General features: G+C 44.5%; 1 protein-coding gene across 4 annotated transcripts; it reads left to right on the forward strand.

Annotated features, from left to right (window-relative positions):
* Positions 1-2,383: 2,383 nt before the first annotated feature.
* LOC120041036 (rho GTPase-activating protein 17-like) lies at positions 2,384-21,033 on the forward strand. Of its 4 annotated transcripts, none has more exons than XM_038986011.1 (18): positions 2,384-2,535; positions 2,984-3,095; positions 3,206-3,282; positions 3,795-3,912; positions 5,771-5,839; positions 6,597-6,678; positions 7,454-7,581; positions 8,554-8,665; positions 10,912-10,993; positions 11,277-11,357; positions 11,482-11,595; positions 11,978-12,069; positions 12,222-12,339; positions 13,257-13,589; positions 14,429-14,550; positions 14,880-15,308; positions 17,254-17,304; positions 18,823-18,932. In XM_038986011.1, exons 1-17 carry the CDS (start codon positions 2,399-2,401, stop codon positions 17,259-17,261), a joined length of 2,214 nt encoding a protein of 737 aa, XP_038841939.1. In that variant the 5' UTR covers positions 2,384-2,398; the 3' UTR covers positions 17,262-17,304; positions 18,823-18,932. The 4 variants fall into 4 exon arrangements, with proteins under 4 accessions (XP_038841939.1, XP_038841946.1, XP_038841930.1 ...); XM_038986018.1 differs by having other exon boundaries at positions 17,254-17,298; positions 18,823-18,857; XM_038986002.1 differs by lacking the exon at positions 17,254-17,304 and having other exon boundaries at positions 18,823-21,033.
* Positions 21,034-21,107: the final 74 nt, after the last annotated feature.

The raw sequence follows: 21,107 nt of genomic DNA on the forward strand, positions 1-21,107 counted from the left end.
TCTATCTCTCCTGCTCTTCCTCTTCTATCTCTCCTTCTCTACCTCTCCTTCTCACCCTCTCCTCTTCTATCTCTCCTTCTCTTCCTCTCCTTCTCACCTTCTCCTCTTCTATCTCTCCTTCTCACCCTCTCCTCTTCTACATCTCCTTCTCACCCTCTCCTCTTCTATCTCTCCTTCTCTACCTCTTCTTCTCACCCTCTCCTCTTCTATCTCTCCTTCTCTACCTCTCCTTCTCACCCTCTCCTCTTCTATCTCTCCTTCTCACCCTCTCCTCTTCTATCTCTCCTTCTCTACCTCTCCTTCTCACCCTCGCCTCTTCTATCTCTCCTTCTCTTCCTCTTCTATCTCTCCTTCTCACCCTCTCCTCTTCTATCTCTCCTTCTCTACCTCTTCTTCTCACCCTCTCCTCTTCTATCTCTCCTTCTCTACCTCTCCTTCTCACCCTCTCCTTCTCTTCCTCTCCTTCTCACCCTCTCCTCTTCTATCTCTCCTTCTCTCCCTCTTCTATCTCTCCTTCTCTCCCTCTTCTATCTCTCCTTCTCACCCTCTCCTCTCTCTCCTTCTCTACCTCTCCTTCTCACCCTCTCCTCTTCTATCTCTCCTTCTCACCCACTCCTCTTCTATCACCCCTTCTCTCCCTCTTCTATCTCTCCTTCTCTTCCTCTTCTATCTCTCCTTCTCTTCCTCTTCTATCTCTCCTTCTCTACCTCTCCTTCTCACCCTCTCCTCTTCTATCTCTCCTTCTCACCCACTCCTCTTCTATCACCCCTTCTCTTCCTCTTCTATCTCTCCTTCTCACCCTCTCCTCTTCTATCTCTCTTTCTCACCCTCTCCTTTTCTATCGCTCCTTCTCTACCTCTCCTTCTCACCCTCTCCTCTTCTATCTCCCCTTCTCTACCTCTCCTTCTCACCCTCTCCTCTTCTATCTCTCCTTCTCACCCTCTCCTCTTCTATCTCTCCTTCTCTACCTCTCCTTCTCACCCTCTCCTCTTCTATCTCTCCTTCTCACCCTCTTCTATCTCTCCTTCTCACCCTCTCCTCTTCTATCTCTCCTTCTCTACCTCTTCTTCTCACCCTCTCCTCTTCTATCTCCCCTTCTCTACCTCTCCTTCTCACCCTCTCCTCTTCTACCTCTCTTTCTCACCCTCTCCTTTTCTATCGCTCCTTCTCTACCTCTCCTTCTCACCCTCTCCTTCTCTACCTCTCCTTCTCACCCTCTCCTCTTCTACCTCTCCTTCTCTTCCTCTTCTATCTCTCCTTCTCACCCTCTCCTTCTCTACCTCTTCTTCTCACCCTCTCCTTCTCTACCTCTTCTTCTCACCCTCTCCTCTTCTATCTCCCCTTCTCTACCTCTCCTTCTCACCCTCTCCTCTTCTACCTCTCTTTCTCACCCTCTCCTTTTCTATCGCTCCTTCTCTACCTCTCCTTCTCACCCTCTCCTCTTCTATCTCTCCTTCTCACCCACTCCTCTTCTATCACCCCTTCTCTTCCTCTTCTATCTCTCCTTCTCTACCTCTTCTTCTCACCCTCTCCTCTTCTATCTCCCCTTCTCTACCTCTCCTTCTCACCCTCTCCTCTTCTACCACCCCTTCTCTTCCTCTTCTATCTCTCCTTCTCACCCTCTCCTTCTCTACCTCTCCTTCTCACCCTCTCCTCTTCTATCTCTCCTTCTCTTCCTCTTCTATCTCTCCTTCTCTTCCTCTCCTTCTCACCCTCTCCTCTTCTATCTCTCCTTCTCACCCTCTCCTCTTCTATCTCTCCTTCTTTACCTATCCTCTTGTATCTCTCCTTCACAGGGAAATGTGTTGTGAACAGCTCTTACCTCTAACTCAGACATCCACATTAACCTTATACTAATGTCAATTAAAGATGTGCAATTACTGTCATTTTGAGTTATTTCATGGTAGGGTTTGAGCGCTAGAGAAAGGAACCCGAGACTGTGACAAGTTAGCCATCATCTCAACGTTCTCTCTCCTCTGCAATCACTACACAGCATCTCTCAGTAAATAGAGGAGAGACTCAGTGGACAGACATGTGGAGTAGGCCTCTCCAAACCCTCCACTATCTTTCCAATCTACTGTAAGCCAGACCCGCCCCAGTGATGCAGCATTACTGATATGACTGGCATTACTGTCATTACTTTCACTCCAGAATTGTCTGCTTATCTCGTGTTTGATACATTCACCTTTATAATTCCGAATAGACTTGCCCAGAACTGGCTGAGAGTTTGGGTTTCGAGGGGTGGACACTTCGCTAGTCTCTAGTCACTTCGCTAGTCTCTAGTCACTTCGCTAGTCTATATATTCTAACACGTCTCCCCCCAGAACTCAATCGAGCATCTGGCGCATAATACAACATTTTAGTTCTGGGTGTCCGAGATGAAAGATGATACAGTAACATGTCTTGTGTTGAGCAATTTAACTACAAACCCCACGATGCCTTGTATTTCCTGCCACAGAAAAAGCTCCCTCTGACAGCTCTGTCCCAGGCCATGCAGGATGGAGGAAGCCAGCTGGGGGAGGAGTCACTGATTGGGTGAGTGTGGAGCAATGACAGCAGACATACGTATATGGATCCGGTTTCCCAGGTACAATGGAGATTCTCCATGCTTCTTAGTCCAAGACCAGGCTACATCTGGGTTTGGGAAACCAGACAATGATATCTGTGGTTTGAACATGGTTTCTACATGTTTAACATGCGGATTCAGAAAGATTCAGTTGAGAAAGTTAGTCCATAAGCACAGAACATGATCAGATTCCAGGACTAAACTAGTGAGAGTTATACAGGGATGGATATGGTTGTTTAAAAGTCCCCAAATATGTTAGTGGTATTCCTACATTACCTATTACTCTCAGCTTTAGGATTGATAATGCAGTGATAATGGTGTGTCTCTCTCTCTCTCTCCTCTTTCTCTCTGTTTATCTGTGTATATGTGTCTTTACGCGTGCGTGTCTTTACGCGTGTGTGTGTGTGTGTGTGGCAGTAAGATGATGGATGTGTGTGGGGAGGCAGAGAGCAGACTAGCGTCTGAGCTGATGCAACACGAGGTCCAGCTAGAGAGAGACATCCTCGAACCTCTCAACCAGCTAGCAGAGGTGACCACCAACACTCTCCATATCTTACCCTGGCATTGATAACACTGAGCATGCCAATGGTCATACTAATGATAATGACACCATTTATGATCACTCCTATACCTACCCAGGTGGACATTCCCAACATCCTGAGACAGAGGAAACAGCTGGCTAAGCTAGTGCTAGACTATGACTCAGCCAGAGCCAGGTACTGTACTAGAACCCCAGAGCCAGGTACTGGACTAGAACCCCAGAGCCAGGTACTGGACTAGAACCCCAGAGCCAGGTACTGGACTAGAACCCCAGAGCCAGGTACTGGACTAGAACCCCAGAGCCAGGTACTGGACTAGAACCCCAGAGCCAGGTACTGGACTAGAACCCCAGAGCCAGGTACTGCACTAGAACCCCAGAGCCAGGTACTGCACTAGAACCCCAGAGCCAGGTACTGCACTAGAACCCCAGAGCCAGGTACTGCACTAGAACCCCAGAGCCAGGTACTGCACTAGAACCCCAGAGCCAGGTACTGGACTAGAACCCCAGAGCCAGGTACTGGACTAGAACCCCAGAGCCAGGTACTGGACTAGAACCCCAAAAATAAAGCTATGCCAAATACATTTTCTTATTTTGCAAACGTTGTATGTGCATTTGTCAAGTAAAAATCTATGTTCACATAGATGAGACAAAGTTCCACATCTCCATTATATTTTATTTTTGTTCCAGGTGGTTGCAGGCAAGCAAGTCTATTCACTTTTCCACAAACTACCAGGCCACTGTCGCCAAGGTTGAGACTCTCAAAGACGAGATGGACGAGGCCCTGAACAAAGTGGAGATGTGTAAGGTACTGTATGTTGTATTCATTCAAGTCTAGTTAGAATTTTTCAATGAAAAGGAACTGGTCACTCGCTAGCAAAATACATACTGTAGTAACAAGACTGGAGAAAAGCTGTTGGTTTATAGATTGATTTGGGATAAAAACAGAACAGCTCTTTTTTACAGATTGATTCGCCATATCAAGTGTCTCCACTGAAATCATGTCAACGTGTATTTACTTTCATAGTGTATTGAACTGATATCATTTATAATATGTAATGTATTGTATAACCAAATGTGCACATACAGCAGAGGATGTAATGGTGGGCAAAGTGGGAGAATTAGGTTTCCAGGGAATTCTGCAGGTTTACAGCACTATGAAAAACTCTCAGTATAATGGAAAGTCTAGGGACAGTACAGGGCAGCATGAGAGCACACACTCCTGGTATTCCTAGATGACCTTGAGAAATTGGGAATACCTTCCTGCTCTAATGACTGGAGGTAAAGTTGAAAAGATGGCGTCATATTCCAGCTAAGGCTTCTTAATCATGACAGGATCATATCTGATGACCTGGCTGAACAGAGGGTTATTGTGACAGGGGTATGAACAGAGGGTTATTGTGACAGGGGTATGAACAGAGGGTCATTGTGACAGGGGTATGAACAGAGGGTCATTGTGACAGGGGTATGAACAGAGGGTTATTGTGACAGGGGTATGAACAGAGGGTTATTGTGACAGGGGTATGAACAGAGGGTTATTGTGACAGGGGTATGAACAGAGGGTTATTGTGACAGGGGTATGAACAGAGGGTTATTGTGACAGGGGTATGAACAGAGGGTTATTGTGACAGGGGTATGAACAGGAGGTTATTGTGACAGGGGTATGAACAGAGGGTCATTGTGACAGGGGTATGAACAGAGGGTTATTGTGACAGGGGTATGAACAGAGGGTTATTGTGACAGGGGTATGAACAGAGGGTTATTGTGACAGGGGTATGAACAGCGGGTTATTGTGACAGGGGTATGAACAGAGGGTTATTGTGACGGGTATGAACAGAGGGTTATTGTGACAGGGGTATGAACAGAGGGTTATTGTGACAGGGGTATGAACAGAGGGTTATTGTGACACGGGTATGAACAGAGGGTTATTGTGACAGGGGTATGAACAGGAGGTTATTGTGACAGGGGTATGAACAGAGGATTATTGTGACAGGGATATGAACAGAGGATTATTGTGACACGGGTATGAACAGAGGGTTATTGTGACAGGGGTATGAACAGAAGGTTATTGTGACAGGGGTATGAACAGAGGGTTATTGTGACAGGGGTATGAACAGAGGGTTATTGTGACAGGGGTATGAACAGAGGGTTATTGTGACGGGTATGAACAGAGGGTTATTGTGACAGGGGTATGAACAGAGGGTTATTGTGACGGGTATGAACAGAGGGTTATTGTGACAGGGGTATGAACAGAGGGTTATTGTGACAGGGGTATGAACAGAAGGTTATTGTGGCAGGGGTATGAACAGAGCCTGACATACATGTTATTAGGGCTATGTTATTAAAGGGTCATGACTGTGCTGTCAGTTACCTTTACATGCTATTCACATTGTCAGGTTCAATGTTCTGGTTCAATGATCCAGAGGGATACTAAAGAAAGCAGGCTAGATGTATTAATCACAATGGGTGTTGCAGCTTCAAGACAAGATACAACGTCACAAGCACATTTATCTATAACCTCCAACTAGGCCCCCTTTCCCAAACAGACCCCCCCCCCCTTCTGTGTCTAGGATGAACAATCAATCTCTGTGGTGTAGACCCAATCAAAAGTGGGTCCACACCACATTTGGAGGGGCAAAATGCTGATGTTCATGGTCCTTCCTCAGGACCAGCTGTCTGCTGACATGTATAACTTCTCCTCCAAGGAGGGAGACTACGCCCGCTACTATGTTATTGTGAGTATTCTTCACCTGACTACATCATAACATCAGCATTTCCTTCAGATCACATTTGACCCACATTAGCTCATCATTTGAAATGTTACATTAACAGTAGGGTAGTATTGGATTGAATAACTTTCTTTCCCCCCATGGAATTTAAGGTGCGGCATTTGGAATAAATTGAATGTGATACAATATAAATGTGTGTGATGTCATGTGAATGTGTGTGATGTCATGTGAATGTGTGTGATGCCATGTGAATGTGTGTGATGCCATGTGAACGTGTGTGATGCCATGTGAATGTGTGTGATGCCATGTGAATGTGTGTGATGCCATGTGAATGTGTGTGATGCCATGTGAATGTGTGTGATGCCATGTGAATGTGTGTGATGCCATGTGAATGTGTGTGATGCCATGTGAATGTGTGTGATGCCATGTGAATGTGTGTGATGCCATTGTGAACGTGTGTGATGCCATGTGAATGTGTGTGATGCCATGTGAATGTGTGTGATGTCATGTGAATGTGTGTGATGCCATGTGAATGTGTGTGATGCCATGTGAATGTGTGTGATGCCATGTGAATGTGTGTGATGCCATGTGAATGTGTGTGATGCCATGTGAATGTGTGTGATGCCATGTGAATGTGTGTGATGCCATGTGAATGTGTGTGATGCCATGTGAATGTGTGTGATGCCATGTGAATGTGTGTGATGTCATGTGAATGTGTGTGATGCCATGTGAATGTGTGTGATGCCATGTGAATGTGTATCAGTTGGTAGAGGCCCAGGCTGACTACCACAGGAGGTCTCTGGCTGCTCTGGAAGGAGTCCTGCCGACCATACAGGCACAGAACGGTAAAGGAAACCTTAGTGAATCAAAACCTGTTAACAATTATCTTGATAAAATAGAAAACATTAATGTTCTTCCCCTGCAAGAATAAATTCAGCTGAATGTTGATTCAAAATGCTTTCTCACTTCATGCAATGAATGTTCTGACTGCATCACCTTGGTCAGATATGTTTGACCTCTAACCAGTAGTCTCTTTCATTTCAAAGCCAGTATTCACAAAGCACAGACAACTTTTCATGTCATGTTAAGTAGGATACCAAGTCTGATAAAGGTTTGTTATAAAAAGAGAAAATCTCAAGTGACTTACCTGCATCGGTTTGTTATGTCTTGGCTCTTCATGGCCTTAGCAGTAAAACAAAGAGGTGCTAATGAGCAGTTCTCTCTGACTTAATGAAATAGGAATTAGATTGAATCAGGTTAAATTAGATTTGAGTGAAAATGGCTCTATTGTCTTAACATCTACAGTCACATCTGGGCCCGTATCCCCCTGTCCGTATAAAGCTGATTCATTATGAACTGAAAGGCTAAACTGATCCTAGATCAGCAGTCCTACTCTGAGCGCTTTTTGAATAGAGGCCCTGGTCTCACTCTGGAACAGATCAATTAATGACATGTGCTAAGATGCAGTTGGTTATTAGTGAGCAATCGGTTAGTCTGTTAGTCGTGCTCTGAAATGACAGGAATAACCTAGCAGTGAGAACAGAATCTTTGTTTCCACACATACTGTTCATGATAATGAAACTGACCTACGCTGGCGGCCATGTTGTGCCCTGTGTACAGACTCATGGATGGAGAAGCCTGCGTACGGCACGGCTCTGGAAGAGCACCTGAAGAGGAGTAACCGTGAGATCGCCCTGCCCTTAGAGGCCTGTATCATGATGCTCCTGGAGACTGGCATGAAGGAGGAGGTAACCATGACGATGATGAGGAAAAGAATGGACTAGCGCAGGGTTCATCAACTAGATCTTTTCTTGAGTGGATGGTCAGGGGGACAGAATATAATTACAAATCATTTGTAGATGGCAAATTGACCGCAAGAAGCCCATACAGATATAATATTGGACTAAAACATAAGAATTTCAAACCTTGCTTACATTTGTATAGGATCAATTGCAGTATATCTCTCCATTATGTGTGGGAATAGTTTGGAACAGATTTCCAAAATGAAAAGCACTTGGAGCTGATTTGCTGGTGTTTTTACAGTCTTTCAGGTCCAACAAAAAACTTGGGGGGACAATTCAAATAATGTGGACCGCCAGTTGGGTAACCCTGGGCTAGCGTTTTTATAGTGCTTCTCACTAGGTCTCAATGCACTGCTAGTTATTGAGGGTAAGTCACCCTATCCATATCTAATGTGTAGCAAACTACCCACTCCTTTATGATCAAAACCAACATGTTACAGACAGAAGACTAGGCAATTGCCATTTCACACACATGCTGAGTAAGAGCCTACGGTCTGGTACTGATGACATCTGTGGTCTGGTTCTTTGTTTGGTTAACCAGCCTCGTGCCTTGGAGGGAAGTTTTCAACTGTAACGCTTTAGTTTCTTTTCTTTTTATACAGACAGAACTGTTGTTGCAAATATCTTTCGCTCAACCTCAAACACTCGTATCTCTAGATGTGAAATGATGGTATCTATTTTCTCTCTCCTTCCTTGTCTCAGTCATACCCAAACCAGACGGCCTTCTCTAATATTAGAACAGAAAGTAGACATCCATTTCCCCCTCAAAGAGCTTCTCAATTCAATGCAAATTGGCATTTTTCCTCATGTATATTTGTATCTGACCGTGGTTAGTTTGTTGAACCAGTTCTAATTTGCTATGAAGAAAAAAACATTTGTAAACTTTAAGACTTTAAAACTGTATTTCTCTCTTCTCAGGGTTTGTTCCGAATCGCTGCTGGGGCCTCCAAACTAAAGAAGCTGAAGGCAGCCCTGGACTGTTCCACCTCCCAGTTAGAGGAGTTTTACTCCGACCCCCATGCTGTAGCTGGTATGACCCATTTCCCTTTTATAACTCATTAAAGTTGTTTTCGTTCCCCTTTACTCTCAATAGTCTATGCAGGGGTTGAATTTGGGGGTGCAGAGTAGAAGACAATACAATCTGCAATCTTTGGATTTGAGACCGTATTCAGTCCAGTGGGAATGGTGTATATTTGAGTTGAAAATGATCATGTATCCTGCCATGCCCTCCAACGAACCATCAAACAGGCAAAGCGCCAACACAGGGCTAAGATTGAATCCAGGCTCCGACACTCGTCTTATGTGGCAGGGCTTGCAAACTATTACAGACTACAAAGGGAAGCACAGCCGCTAGCTGCCCAGTGACACAAGCCATCCAGACGAGCGAAATCACTTCTATGATCACTTTGAGGCAAGCAATACTGAGGCATGCATGAGAGCATCAGCTGTTCCGGACGACTGTGTGATCACGCTCTCCGTAGTCGATGTGAGTAAGACCTTTATTAAACAGGTCAACATTCACAAGGCTGCAGGGCCAGACGGATTACCAGGACGTGTGCTCCGGGCATGTGCTAAACAACTGGCAGGTGTCTTCACTGACATTTTCAACTTGTCCCTAATTGAGTCTATAATACCAACATGTTTCAAGCAGACCACCATAGTTCCTGTGCCCAAGAACACTAAGGCAACCTGCCTAAATGACTACAGAACCGTAGCACTCACGTCCGTAGCCATGAAGTGCTTTGAAAGGCTGGTAATGGCTCACATCAACACCATTATCCTAGAAACCCTAGACCCACTCCAATTTGCATACCGCCCAAACAGATCCACAGATGATGCAATCTCTATTGCACTCCACACTGCCCTTTCCCACCTGGACAAAAGAAACACATACGTGAGAATGCTATTCATTGACTACAGCTCAGGATTCAACACCATAGTACCCTCAAAGCTCATCACTAAGCTAAGGACCCTGGGACTAAACACCTCCCTCTGCAACTGGATCCTGGACTTCCTGACGGGCCGCCCCCAGGTGGTGAGGGTACGTATCAACACATCTGCCATGCTGATCCTCAACACTGGAGTCCCTCAGGGGTGCGTGCTCAGTCCCCTCCTGTACTCCCTGTTCACCCACGACTGTGTGGCCCGGTACGACTCCAACACCATCATTAAGTTTGCAGACAACACAACAGTGGTAGGCCTGAACACCGACAACGACGAGACAGCCTATGGGAGGAGGTTAGAGACCTGGCTGGGTGGTGCCAGAATAACAACCTCTCCCTCAACGTAACCAAGACTAAGGAGATGATTGTGGACTACAGGAAAAGGAGGACCGAGCGCGCCCCCATTCTAATCGATGGGGCTGTAGTGGAGCAGGTTGAGAGCTTCAAGTTCCTTGGTGTCCACATCACCAACAAACTAGAGTGATCCAAGCACACCAAGACAGTTTGTAAAGAGCGCACGACAAAGCCTATTCCCCCTCAGGAAACTAAAAAGATTTGGCATGGGTCCTGAGATCCTCAAAAGGTTCTACAGCTGCAACATCGAGAGCATCCTGACTGGTTGCCTCACTGCCAGGTATGGCAACTGCTCGGCCTCCGACTGCAAGGCACTACAGAGGGTAGTGCGTACGGCCCAGTACATCACTGGGGCCAAGCTTCCTGCCATCCAGGACCTCTATACCAGGCGGTGTCAAAGGAAGGCCCTAAAAATTGTCAAAGACCCCACCCTTCCCAGCCATAGACTGTTCTCTCTACTACCGCATGGCAAGCGGTACCGGAGTGCCAAGTCTAGGACCAAAAGACTTCTCAACAGCTTTTACCCCCAAGCCATAAGACTCGTGAACAGGTAATCAAATGGCTACCCGGACTATTTGCATTGTGTGTGGTGTGTGTGTGTATGAGAAACAGAGTAGCAGCAGTGTAAAGAGGGGTTGGGACACACATACCTACATGTACATACTACCTCAATTAGCCCGACAAACCAGTGCCTGTATATAGCCTCGTTGCTGTTATTATTCACTGTCTTTTTTACTGTTGTTTTTTTATTTTTTTTATATTGTTCACCTAATACCTATTTTTTTACTTAAAAATTGCACTTTTGGTTAGGGCCTGTAAGTAAGCAAATACCTGTTGTATTTGGCACACGTGACAAATAAACTTTGATTTGATTTTAGGGGGACAGTCCCACTACTTCCAAAAGCACAATTGAACCCCATTCAGTTCATGTACTATAATGCACCATATTTGTGGTTGTGTTGTCCGTGTCTCTGTCCAGGAGCTCTGAAGTCCTACCTCAGAGAGCTGCCTGAACCCCTTATGACCTTCGCACTGTATGATGAGTGGACACAAGCCTCCAAGTAAGAATACTACGATTCACTGTCCACAAATACACTGGAGAATATACTCATCACACTCTGCAGTGAAACACTTTTCAAGACCATGCTCGTATTCACTAGGCACAAAACAGAAGAAAACGGACCAAAACGTGGATTTGGCAAATAAGAAATCATTTTTTGCGTTTTCCGTTGCAAAGCGTTTTGCTATGGTGTGCCCTAATGAATACAACCCAAACCCAACAAGTGTTTATTATATTGAAACATTGTACCATCTTATTTGGGTATGTAATGTTGTGTTGTACAGTGTGTCTGACCCAGACAGGAGACTTCAGGCTTTGTGGGTGGCATGTGACGGTTTGCCAAAGAACCACAAGGCCAACTTTAGGTGAGTGTCAATGTTGGAAACATATAATCGTCCACCATTCGAATTATATGCTCCCAAAAGTGATTTATTTATGAGATGCACACAAGGTCTATGGTTCAATCCCCCATTGGGATTTTGTTTGCAGGTATCTGGTAAAGTTCCTAGCCAAGCTGGCCCAGGACAGTGAGGTGAATAAGATGACTCCCAGTAACATCGCCATAGTGCTGGGACCCAACCTGCTCTGGTCCAAGACTGAGGGGTGAGCAATACACATCCATCCCATGCATCAAAAAGAAAGGACCAAGGCACTCTTCATATAATTCATAACAATTCCTTTATTTGTATGGCATGTTCAATGGAAACAAAGATAACACATTTAAAATCTTTGTTTCCAAGTGCCTTGGTCCTCCTTTCCTTTTGATGACCCATTTACCCCTTTTACCAAAGAGCACCTTCTGTCTACAAAACACGACCGTTGTGTACCTTAGCAGTGCTTCCCTGTCTTCTTATTTCTACAAATCCATCCCCTGCATTTGAGTTAAACAATTAGCATTGGTAGTGTTGTACAGTACATACACAGTAGTTAATTTAGCTTGATGTTTCATTGATCTTGATGTCTGTCTCTCCCCCTCTGTCCTCAGGACTCTGGCAGAGATGGCTGCTGCTACCTCGGTCCATGTGGTGGCCATCATAGAACCCATCATCCAGCACGCTGACTGGTTCTTCCCAGATGGTAAGAGACCTCTACTTGAACCTGGGAGGGATTGTGTTACAGAAAGTCTTTATCTAAGTGACTATGTTACTCCTAAGTTACTCCTCACGCGACATAGAACAGGAAATGCCTGTTGTCTTTTTTGCTGACCTCTGTGTTTCACTTCTCACCAGACGTGGACTTTAACGTGTCGGGCATGTTCGTGGCCATGACCCCTGAACCTGACCCAGGCCCTTTCGAGAGGCGACGCCCCGGAAGCCTGGTGGACGGGGACACTCCCCGCAAAGACAGGTACCTGTCCTACCCCCGTAGCAGCCCCCGTAGCAGCCCAGGTCTCAGCACCCATCCCCGGACACTGACCAGGCAGGAGTCCAAGGGGGCCGTCTCAGCCCTCTATGTAGTGGCTGACGAGTCCATCACAGTCAGAGAAACGCCCGCTGGGGAGCAGGAACAGCCAATCCACTGCCTTCTTAATAAAGTCCAAGCTATACCCTAGGAGACAGTTTGTGAATCCATAATCCCACTTTGTGAAAGTCCATTCCAATTCCAATGTGTTTGTGTGTGTTTTAACACTACAGTATTACCGATATGTAAGATGATTGTAGAAACAAACCAATAAAATGTGTGTTTAAACTGAGGCCAGCGGTGAACGTGATGAATAAGCACACTTTCTCACTGAGAATTGTTCTTAAATGTAACACATTGTTTCAGGAGATATAAGGATTAACCCTCACTTGTCTTGAATTGAATCACACTTTTATCAAGCTGTGTCACCATTTTGAAATGCGAAACAATGTTTAACACTTTGAACCTCTTATATGCCACCTCTATTAAAGCCTAGGTTTTAGGTTACTGGTTGTGTGTTTTGTCACTCTATTCTGTTGTCAAGCTGTAAGAAATGGCAGGAGCTCAAAGTTCACTAGTTCAAAGGTCACTTGAACTAGAATCATGTGATCTCTGCTTCAGCAATGGCCTTTGGTTAATACCTCATTCTTCTCTCTCTCTCTCTCTCTCTCTGGAGCGGTCTCTCTTTTAACTGTCTTTCTGTATCAGTCCCTGTCTCTGTCTCTTTGTCTCTGTCTCTGTCTTTCTGTCTCTCTCCTCTCTGTCTCTCTGTGTCTGTCTCTCTCCTCTCTGTCTCTCTCCTCTCTGATGTTGTCATTGGTGTGTCTTCACCCCTCACTCTCTCCCCTCTCCCCCCTGTATAGCCCCGCTCCTAACAAACTGGGTGACCCCACCCCCACCCCACGTAGAGCTGCCACTCTAAATAGAAAACAGCACCATCATGCCTCTTCGCCCGCCTTCCAGCCCCCTCTACCACCGCCAGAGGCTGGAGGCGTCCCCCAGACCCAGCCTGTGGCTGAGCCCCAGACCCAGGAGCAAACTCTGTGTGGGAGTACGGAGGCTGGCCAGCCTGGCCTGGCTGGGGGTGGTGGTGGTGGTGGTAGTGGGGGTCAAGGTCAGGGTGGGGCACCAGAGGTCCAGGTGGCCACAGGGCAGCAGCCTCTGCCTCTTACCCAGCACAGCGCTGAGGAGAGCAGGTAAGGAGGAAGCAGAAACTGAGTCCCTCCCCTCCCGTCACCAATCAGCCAAACAGAAACCAGAAGGTTGTGCGCCGCCCTGCTGTCGATCCTGATTGATCAACCTACAGCTACTCACTCTGTCATTGACCGTTATGTGTTTGGTTGTCCCATATTGTTCCCTTTATGTTCTATGCAAGCTGATACTGTGTGTTGTAATCACACCCAATGAAATCAAGTACGCTGTAAATCAAACCGATGTCCCAAAACCAATGATTTAGCTGTTTATTGAAAGGCCTCTCCTAGTGATCCAGGAAGCAGCTTTGTGATTGGAGCTTGTCTATTGTCCTATCCCTTCCCAGACAGGGTGCTTGTCCTGCCTTCCTAAATATTTGTCTGTCCGGACCGTTCATGTGGCTGTCTGTTGGTCAGCCCTCCCCAAGCATGCATACCTGTCTGCTTTGGCGTTTCATGTAGTTGTCTAATGTTTGCCCCAAACTCTTGACTCACAGCTCTATGGTTTACCATGCTGGTATCATCCCAAGCAGGCTTGGTACTCCTGCTCTGGTTATCCTCAATGCATGTGCAACTGTAATTAGTTTCCTTGAATGAACTTCCCGTGTTTCCTGTAGTGTTTTTGCATCTGTTTTGTGTCAGTTGGAAACACACTGTGATTTGAGAGACATAATTGTCCATGTTATGATTTGACTCATGTAACTGTCACTGTAATTTTTCTTATACATGATTGCCAAGGAAGTGACTAACTTGACCTGTGATGCAGTTTTTGCATGTCATCACTTTGATTGAGACCTGGCTTGTAGACTGACAGGTGACAGTGGGTTTGTCCTGTATCTCCACAGCCCTGGCCATGACCCCACCTCCACCCCCCCTCCCCTGAGGAACGGGGGCTCCCAGCTCACCGTGGGGACGCCCCACTCCCAGGCAGGATGCAGGGGTCCCAGCCCCCACATTGGACGCAGAGGTGAGAGAACACACTCTGACCACCCAACACCCTCTGGTAGTTTCCACTTAAGAGACTGACACAACGTATTTCAAATAGTATATCCCATTTAGCAGACACTTTCATCCACAACGACTTAGTCCTGCATACATACATGGGTGGTGCCGGGAATCGAACCAACTATCCTGGCGTTGCAAGCACCATTTTCTACCAACTGAGCTACAGAGGACCACAATAGCATCAATCAAATCAGACAGAAAGCTCAGACCTTTTTAACTCACGTACTTATCAGTGCTTTGATCAGTGTGATTTCATAGTTTAAATACATGGTTTTATTGTGTCTTCCCCAGGTACTAAGAAGCAAGCCCCTGCCCCACCCAAACAAGCCAACCCCTTTGTAGCTAATGTCTCCACCCTTGGCCACAGTCCCGCGTCTAACAACCCCTACCCCCTCATCGCTCCACGACGCCACTCTGGTAAAGAAACCCCCCTCCACGCCCCCAGCCACCCGCCCCCACAGCCCCCACAAGCCCCCCAGTCTCAGGGGGAGTCAGACCCCTCTCCGCCTCACACCCCCACACCCCCTAGCACCCCTCCTCACGATGGTCCAACCTCCACCCCCTTCACCCCTCTATCCTCCTTCCACTCTGGCTCCCTCCCTCGCCCCACCAGGCCGGCTCCGAAGCCACGCTCCCGACCTACAGTTCCCCCGCCCCGTCAGCCGCCCACCAATGACGACAGCAACGGGACCTGCGGCTCCGCCTCCAAGGTCATCACCGGTAAAGTTACAGTCCATCCTTTCCCAATCCAAACTACTCATGACTATAACGGATATTAAACTGTCATGACACAAACTACTCATGACTATAACGGATATTAAACTGTCATGACACAAACTACTCATGACTATAACGGATATTAAACTGTCATGACACAAACTACTCATGACTATAACGGATATTAAACTGTCATGACACAAACTACCCATGACTATAACGGATATTAAACTGTCATGACACAAACTACCCATGACTATAACGGATATTAAACTGTCATGACACAAACTACTCATGACTATAACGGATATTAAACTGTCATGACACAAACTACTCATGACTATAACGGATATTAAACTGTCATGACACAAACTACCCATGACTATAACGGATATTAAACTGTCATGACACAAACTACTCATGACTATAACGGATATTAAAATGTCATGACACAAACTACTCATGACTATAACGGATATTAAACTGTCATGACACAAACTACTCATGACTATAACGGATATTAAACTGTCATGACACAAACTACTCATGACTATAACGGATATTAAACTGTCATGACACAAACTACTCATGACTATAACGGATATTAAACTGTCATGACACAAACTACTCATGACTATAACGGATATTAAACTGTCATGACACAAACTACCCATGACTATAACGGATATTAAACTGTCATGACAAACTACTCATGACTATAACGAATATTAAACTGTCATGACAAACTACTCATGACTATAACGGATATTAAACTGTCATGACACAAACTTACTTGGGTAAGCTAGTTGGCCAGTATACCTTACAACAGAGGACTCCATCCAGCTCTCAATATGTGCTGTGTGAGTCATAGGTAATAGAGTCATAGCCCATATCCTATCAGAGATATGATACATCGTGTGGTAAAAAGGGAACATACTCTGGTGAGAAAGGACGTCTCTAGAAGGTATGACACACAGTCTAAAATGCAGCCAGAGAAAGGAAGGACGCAGGGATGACTAAAAGAAGGATAGAGTTTCAGTGTATTATTCACCAATCGGCTCCTATTAGCTTCACATAATAATCAGAGCTGGAAACGAATCTCAACAGAGGAGTTTGTGGGTGTGTGTGGGGGTGGCAGTTTTCCTGGTAGGAACTCTCAAGGTTTCAAGCAGAGCAGGAGGCTCCCTGGCTGACTCAGACACGGTATTGCAGTAGCACATACTGATGTATTGTTGGCTCTATTTCCACACACGCACGCACGCACGCACGCACACACACATCCTGCACTAATGGAAATGTCCTTGTTTGCCAAACGTTCCATTATATTGTCAGAGTCCAAATCAGAAAAAAATGTCCTATTCAACAATGTAGCCAGGAATTTGTCTCGGTGTACGATACTGTCTCTGGGCCTGTGCTAACAGCATTCATTTACTTTCAAATCATTTAAAATATTACATGACATTTCATAACACTTTTCACAACACATTAAGTGTGTGCCCTCAGGCCACTAATATTATATTATACTGCATGTTATCTATGCATTCTTTCTTTAGTCTGGAAGGACATTTTGAGAATCTTTTGTTTCAAGCTCTGGCTAAGTCTGTTTCAGACATAGTTACACAAAAAGCACTACATAAAAAGTGTATGCACAAATGTATTAGATATTAAACAGTGACACAAAGCAAACACAACAGGAAGTCTTCCTACTGTATTAACACAGTTAACTGTCCAACTGCCAATGAAATCATATGCTGCTGACAATGCTAGCTAATCGAGCATTGTGTGATTTCATCAGGACTCTCACAGAGAGAGAAATGTAACAATGAAAGGTGTTTGTTCACTTGGATTCTGGTCTCACTGCCTTTAGTATTGCCTCACGCACACCATACACTGTAATTGTGTTGATTTAATTTAAAATGCATGATGGGTAAATATTGGAATATTGCAGATGTGTGAGCTGCCGCCCTGCCTGTGAGCTGAGATTGAGAGGCAGGTAATGGTAAGGATATGATTGGCTGACGCTCTGAGTTGCAGCCCCTTGCTCTCCGTGTGTGTGCGTATGTGCTCTTGTGTTTGTCTACATGTGTGTGCGTGTCTGCCTGCGTGTGTGCGTGTGTGTGGTTGAGCCCAATGCATTAACCCTGCCTGCCAATAGTAAATAACATACATGTGATTCCCACCCTGTTGTGCCATGGCTGTGGTTGAAGGCTACTTACACCTACCCTTGTTAACTAACCACTCTTAACACCCCTGGGATAGTCCAAGAGATGGTCCAGTCTGATACTGATGGTCCAGTCGGTACTCTACTTCCTATTTCTTATCTAAGTCAAATAATAGAAGGCCTGGACATTAGAATGAATCTGCATAAAAGCAAAGAGTTGTGGGATATTTGAACATTCATGTCCAGACCATCTAAATGACTGGATTTAGCTTCATTTCTTTGAAGCACTCTAGAACCCAGGTGATGCACTTCTAGCATTTCAGAGTAACACACCAACAATACTCTCCAAGCCACTCTGTTATTGAAATCACATTTCAGAGTAACACACCAACAATACTCTCCAAGCCACTCTGTTATTGAAATCACATTTCAGAGTAACACACCAACAATACTCTCCAAGCCACTCTGTTATTGAAATCACATTTCAGAGTAACACACCAACAATACTCTCCAAGCCACTCTGTTATTGAAATCACATTTCAGAGTAACACACCAACAATACTCTCCAAGCCACTCTGTTATTGAAATCACATTTCAGAGTAACACACCAACAATACTCTCCAAGCCACTCTTTTATTGAAATCACATTTCCCACATGGGAAAATGTAACTGTGACTAGAACGTGGCATTCAACTTCCCTGTCATAGTCAAATGTATTTCCTTTTTTATTATATATATAAAAAATTACAATATGACAAATCCTTGGTGTCTTTTCTCCAGTATGCAAAAGTGGCATTCAACTTCCCTGTCATAGTCAAATGTATTTCCTTTTATTTTTTATTATTATATATATATATATATATTTTTTTACAATATGATAAATCCTTGGTGTCTTTTCTCCAGTATGCAGAGTTTGTGTGCTTTCCTTAGGTTTGAGGTGTCTGATGTGGATATGGTCTGTTCGGTGACTGATGTGTGTGCCTCTGTCTGTTCTGTAGAGCTTCTTGCTGCAGACTGATAGTGGTGTACTACAGGGTTAAGGTCGATTGCATCATTTCAGGAAGTGAACTGAAACCGAAAAATCCTAATTGAAAACGATAATTAGCACTTCTCAATTCTTGAACTGGAATTTTAATTTATCTCCTGAATTGGCTAATAAATACCACTTCTCAATTCTTAAACTGAAATGTTCATTTATCCCCTGAATTTGTTAATAAATAGCACTTCTCAATTCTTGAACTGGAATTTAAATTTATCCCCTGAATTGCCTGAATTAAAATGGAATTAATCCTAACCCTAGTAGGCTGTGTTTTGCCTGATTGATCACTTACCTGTCAATCTAAATGTCTTCTGTAGATGCCAGCCTGAACTTGAAGGGGATTGGCCGAGCCCTTATCCCTGAAATTACGGTGGGCATACAAGGGGAGAGCTCTGCTGGTCATGAGCCCGCCCCCTCTCCAACCCCACCCTCGGACCCTGAGATCCAATCAGAGAGCACCAGTCTGTGAAAGCGGGAGGGATCACTCCAACTGACATCACCAAAAAAACATTCTGCCTCTGCCCAATTGGTCAATATGCTAGCCATTCGTCCAATCGCCGTAGTCAGAGTCAGCTCTGAGCCTCTACAGACTGGACCATACAAACTCCCTGTGCTCAATCAATCCAGTGAGCAATAATGTCTGCAACAAACAATCCCTAGCCAACATTACTCTCTACAACAATACAGGGACTAGACAACCTTCTCTAGCTCCAAAATCCAAACTCAACACTGTTGGCACCCACCCAACACCAACACCCTTCCATAAACCATCAACCCTGAACAGTATTGGAACTGGACCACAGGATCACCCCATGTTCATTGAACCTTCAACCTGCTAAACATGATATATATATATATAACCACTGAACTCCAATGCTGGCGAAGCTGTAATGTTATGACCCAGTACCTGGAAGCATCTGATGCAAATCTGAATATACTGTTTCATCGTTGATCTTTGGATCCATTGTAGAATGCTGACATTGAATTGGGGCTGGGTGGGAGGCTAAGCTTGTAAACCTATAAGCTCAGAACTAGTATGTTTGTATTATGCAGCTTTCCTCCCTGTGGTACATTGTATGGTGGTTGTAGGAATGTTTTTTTGAATGGAAATTGCTCATTTGTATACATGTCCTCAATGCATTACCTAAGATTGTCTACAAAACTGCAATTTTGCCCCATTTGAGAACTTTCTTTAATGGTTTTTAATGGGCCAAATAATACAAATGTAATGCAGAAAGTGCTATTGATGAGCAAATATACATGGTGAGCCCAAAGAATCCTATAAAGTGCCCTACTTGATTTGATGAGAGCTCAAGGACCAAAGATGCCAGTTGATTAATAACTACATTTGGTGAGTGTGCTGCTTTGTGTTTCTAATATAAATGTTTTAATAAATAGTTGCCAAGGACCAAATAAGTATCAGTGAGGAGTGCAATTGAAGTAACTGGATTTGTTTCATAGTGTGCCTTCTCCACTCCCAATATTCACCCTGTTTCATAGTGTGCCTTCTCCACTCCCAATATTCACCCTGTTTCATTCGTTTCATAGTGTGCCTTCTCCACTCCCAATATTCACCCTGTTTCATTTGTTTCATAGTGTGCCTTCTCCACTCCCAATATTCACCCTGTTTCATTCGTTTCATAGTGTGCCTTCTCCACTCCCAATATTCACCCTGTTTCATTTGTTTCATAGTATGCCTTCTCCACTCCCAATATTCACCCTGTTTCATTCGTTTCATAGTGTGCCTTCTCCACTCCCAATATTCACCCTGTTTCATTCGTTTCATAGTGTGCCTTCTCCACTCCCAATATTCACCCTGTTTCATTTGTTTCATAGTATGCCTTCTCCACTCCCAATATTCACCCTGTTTCATTTGTTTCATAGTGTGCCTTCTCCACTCCCAATATTCACCTTGTTTCATAGTGTGCCTTCTCCACTCCCAATATTCACCCTGTTTCATTCGTTGTTTTTAACCTGTCTTACCTCAATATACTATAGGACCGAGTTTTATTCAACCCCAATCAAACCATGTGATACATTGTTATTGACAGAGCTGAATTCAAACAAAATAGTCACCCCTGCCAAAAAGGTGTATACCAGTCACAGATTTCCCCTTTAAAAGAAAAGTGATGGATTGGACATTTCCTGCCACAGATTTTTTATTTGAGAAGTTATTTGTTTTGATATCCATTTTGATTTAATTTAGCTCAGGAAATGGACAAGCAACAACCCAACAGAACAATATCCCAGGTTTTATTTTATGATTACTATTCAAATTAAGGATATTATGTTGACAATCTTTAGTGGGTAACTTGGCTTGTCACTATGCTTTCGATTATTGCCTTTTGTTTCACTACATTGCACGTTTTGAATGTGATTTGCGTAGCTTTTTTTCTGCCCGTGTCTTTTCAACCTGAACAAAGATTTTCGATAATGAGTGAATGGAACCTCCACTGTTTGTTCATATTAAAGGAAAATAGTTTTGGGTATTATTACTCCAAATAAAGAAAACAAAACATGACTTAAAACAGTAATAATCCGTGTTTATTCATGTCAGCTGAATACTGAATTTATACTGTATATTCTAATCTAATGGAATGTA

This window comes from Salvelinus namaycush, chromosome 3, assembly GCF_016432855.1.
Source record: "Salvelinus namaycush isolate Seneca chromosome 3, SaNama_1.0, whole genome shotgun sequence".
NCBI classification, from domain to species: domain Eukaryota; kingdom Metazoa; phylum Chordata; class Actinopteri; order Salmoniformes; family Salmonidae; genus Salvelinus; species Salvelinus namaycush.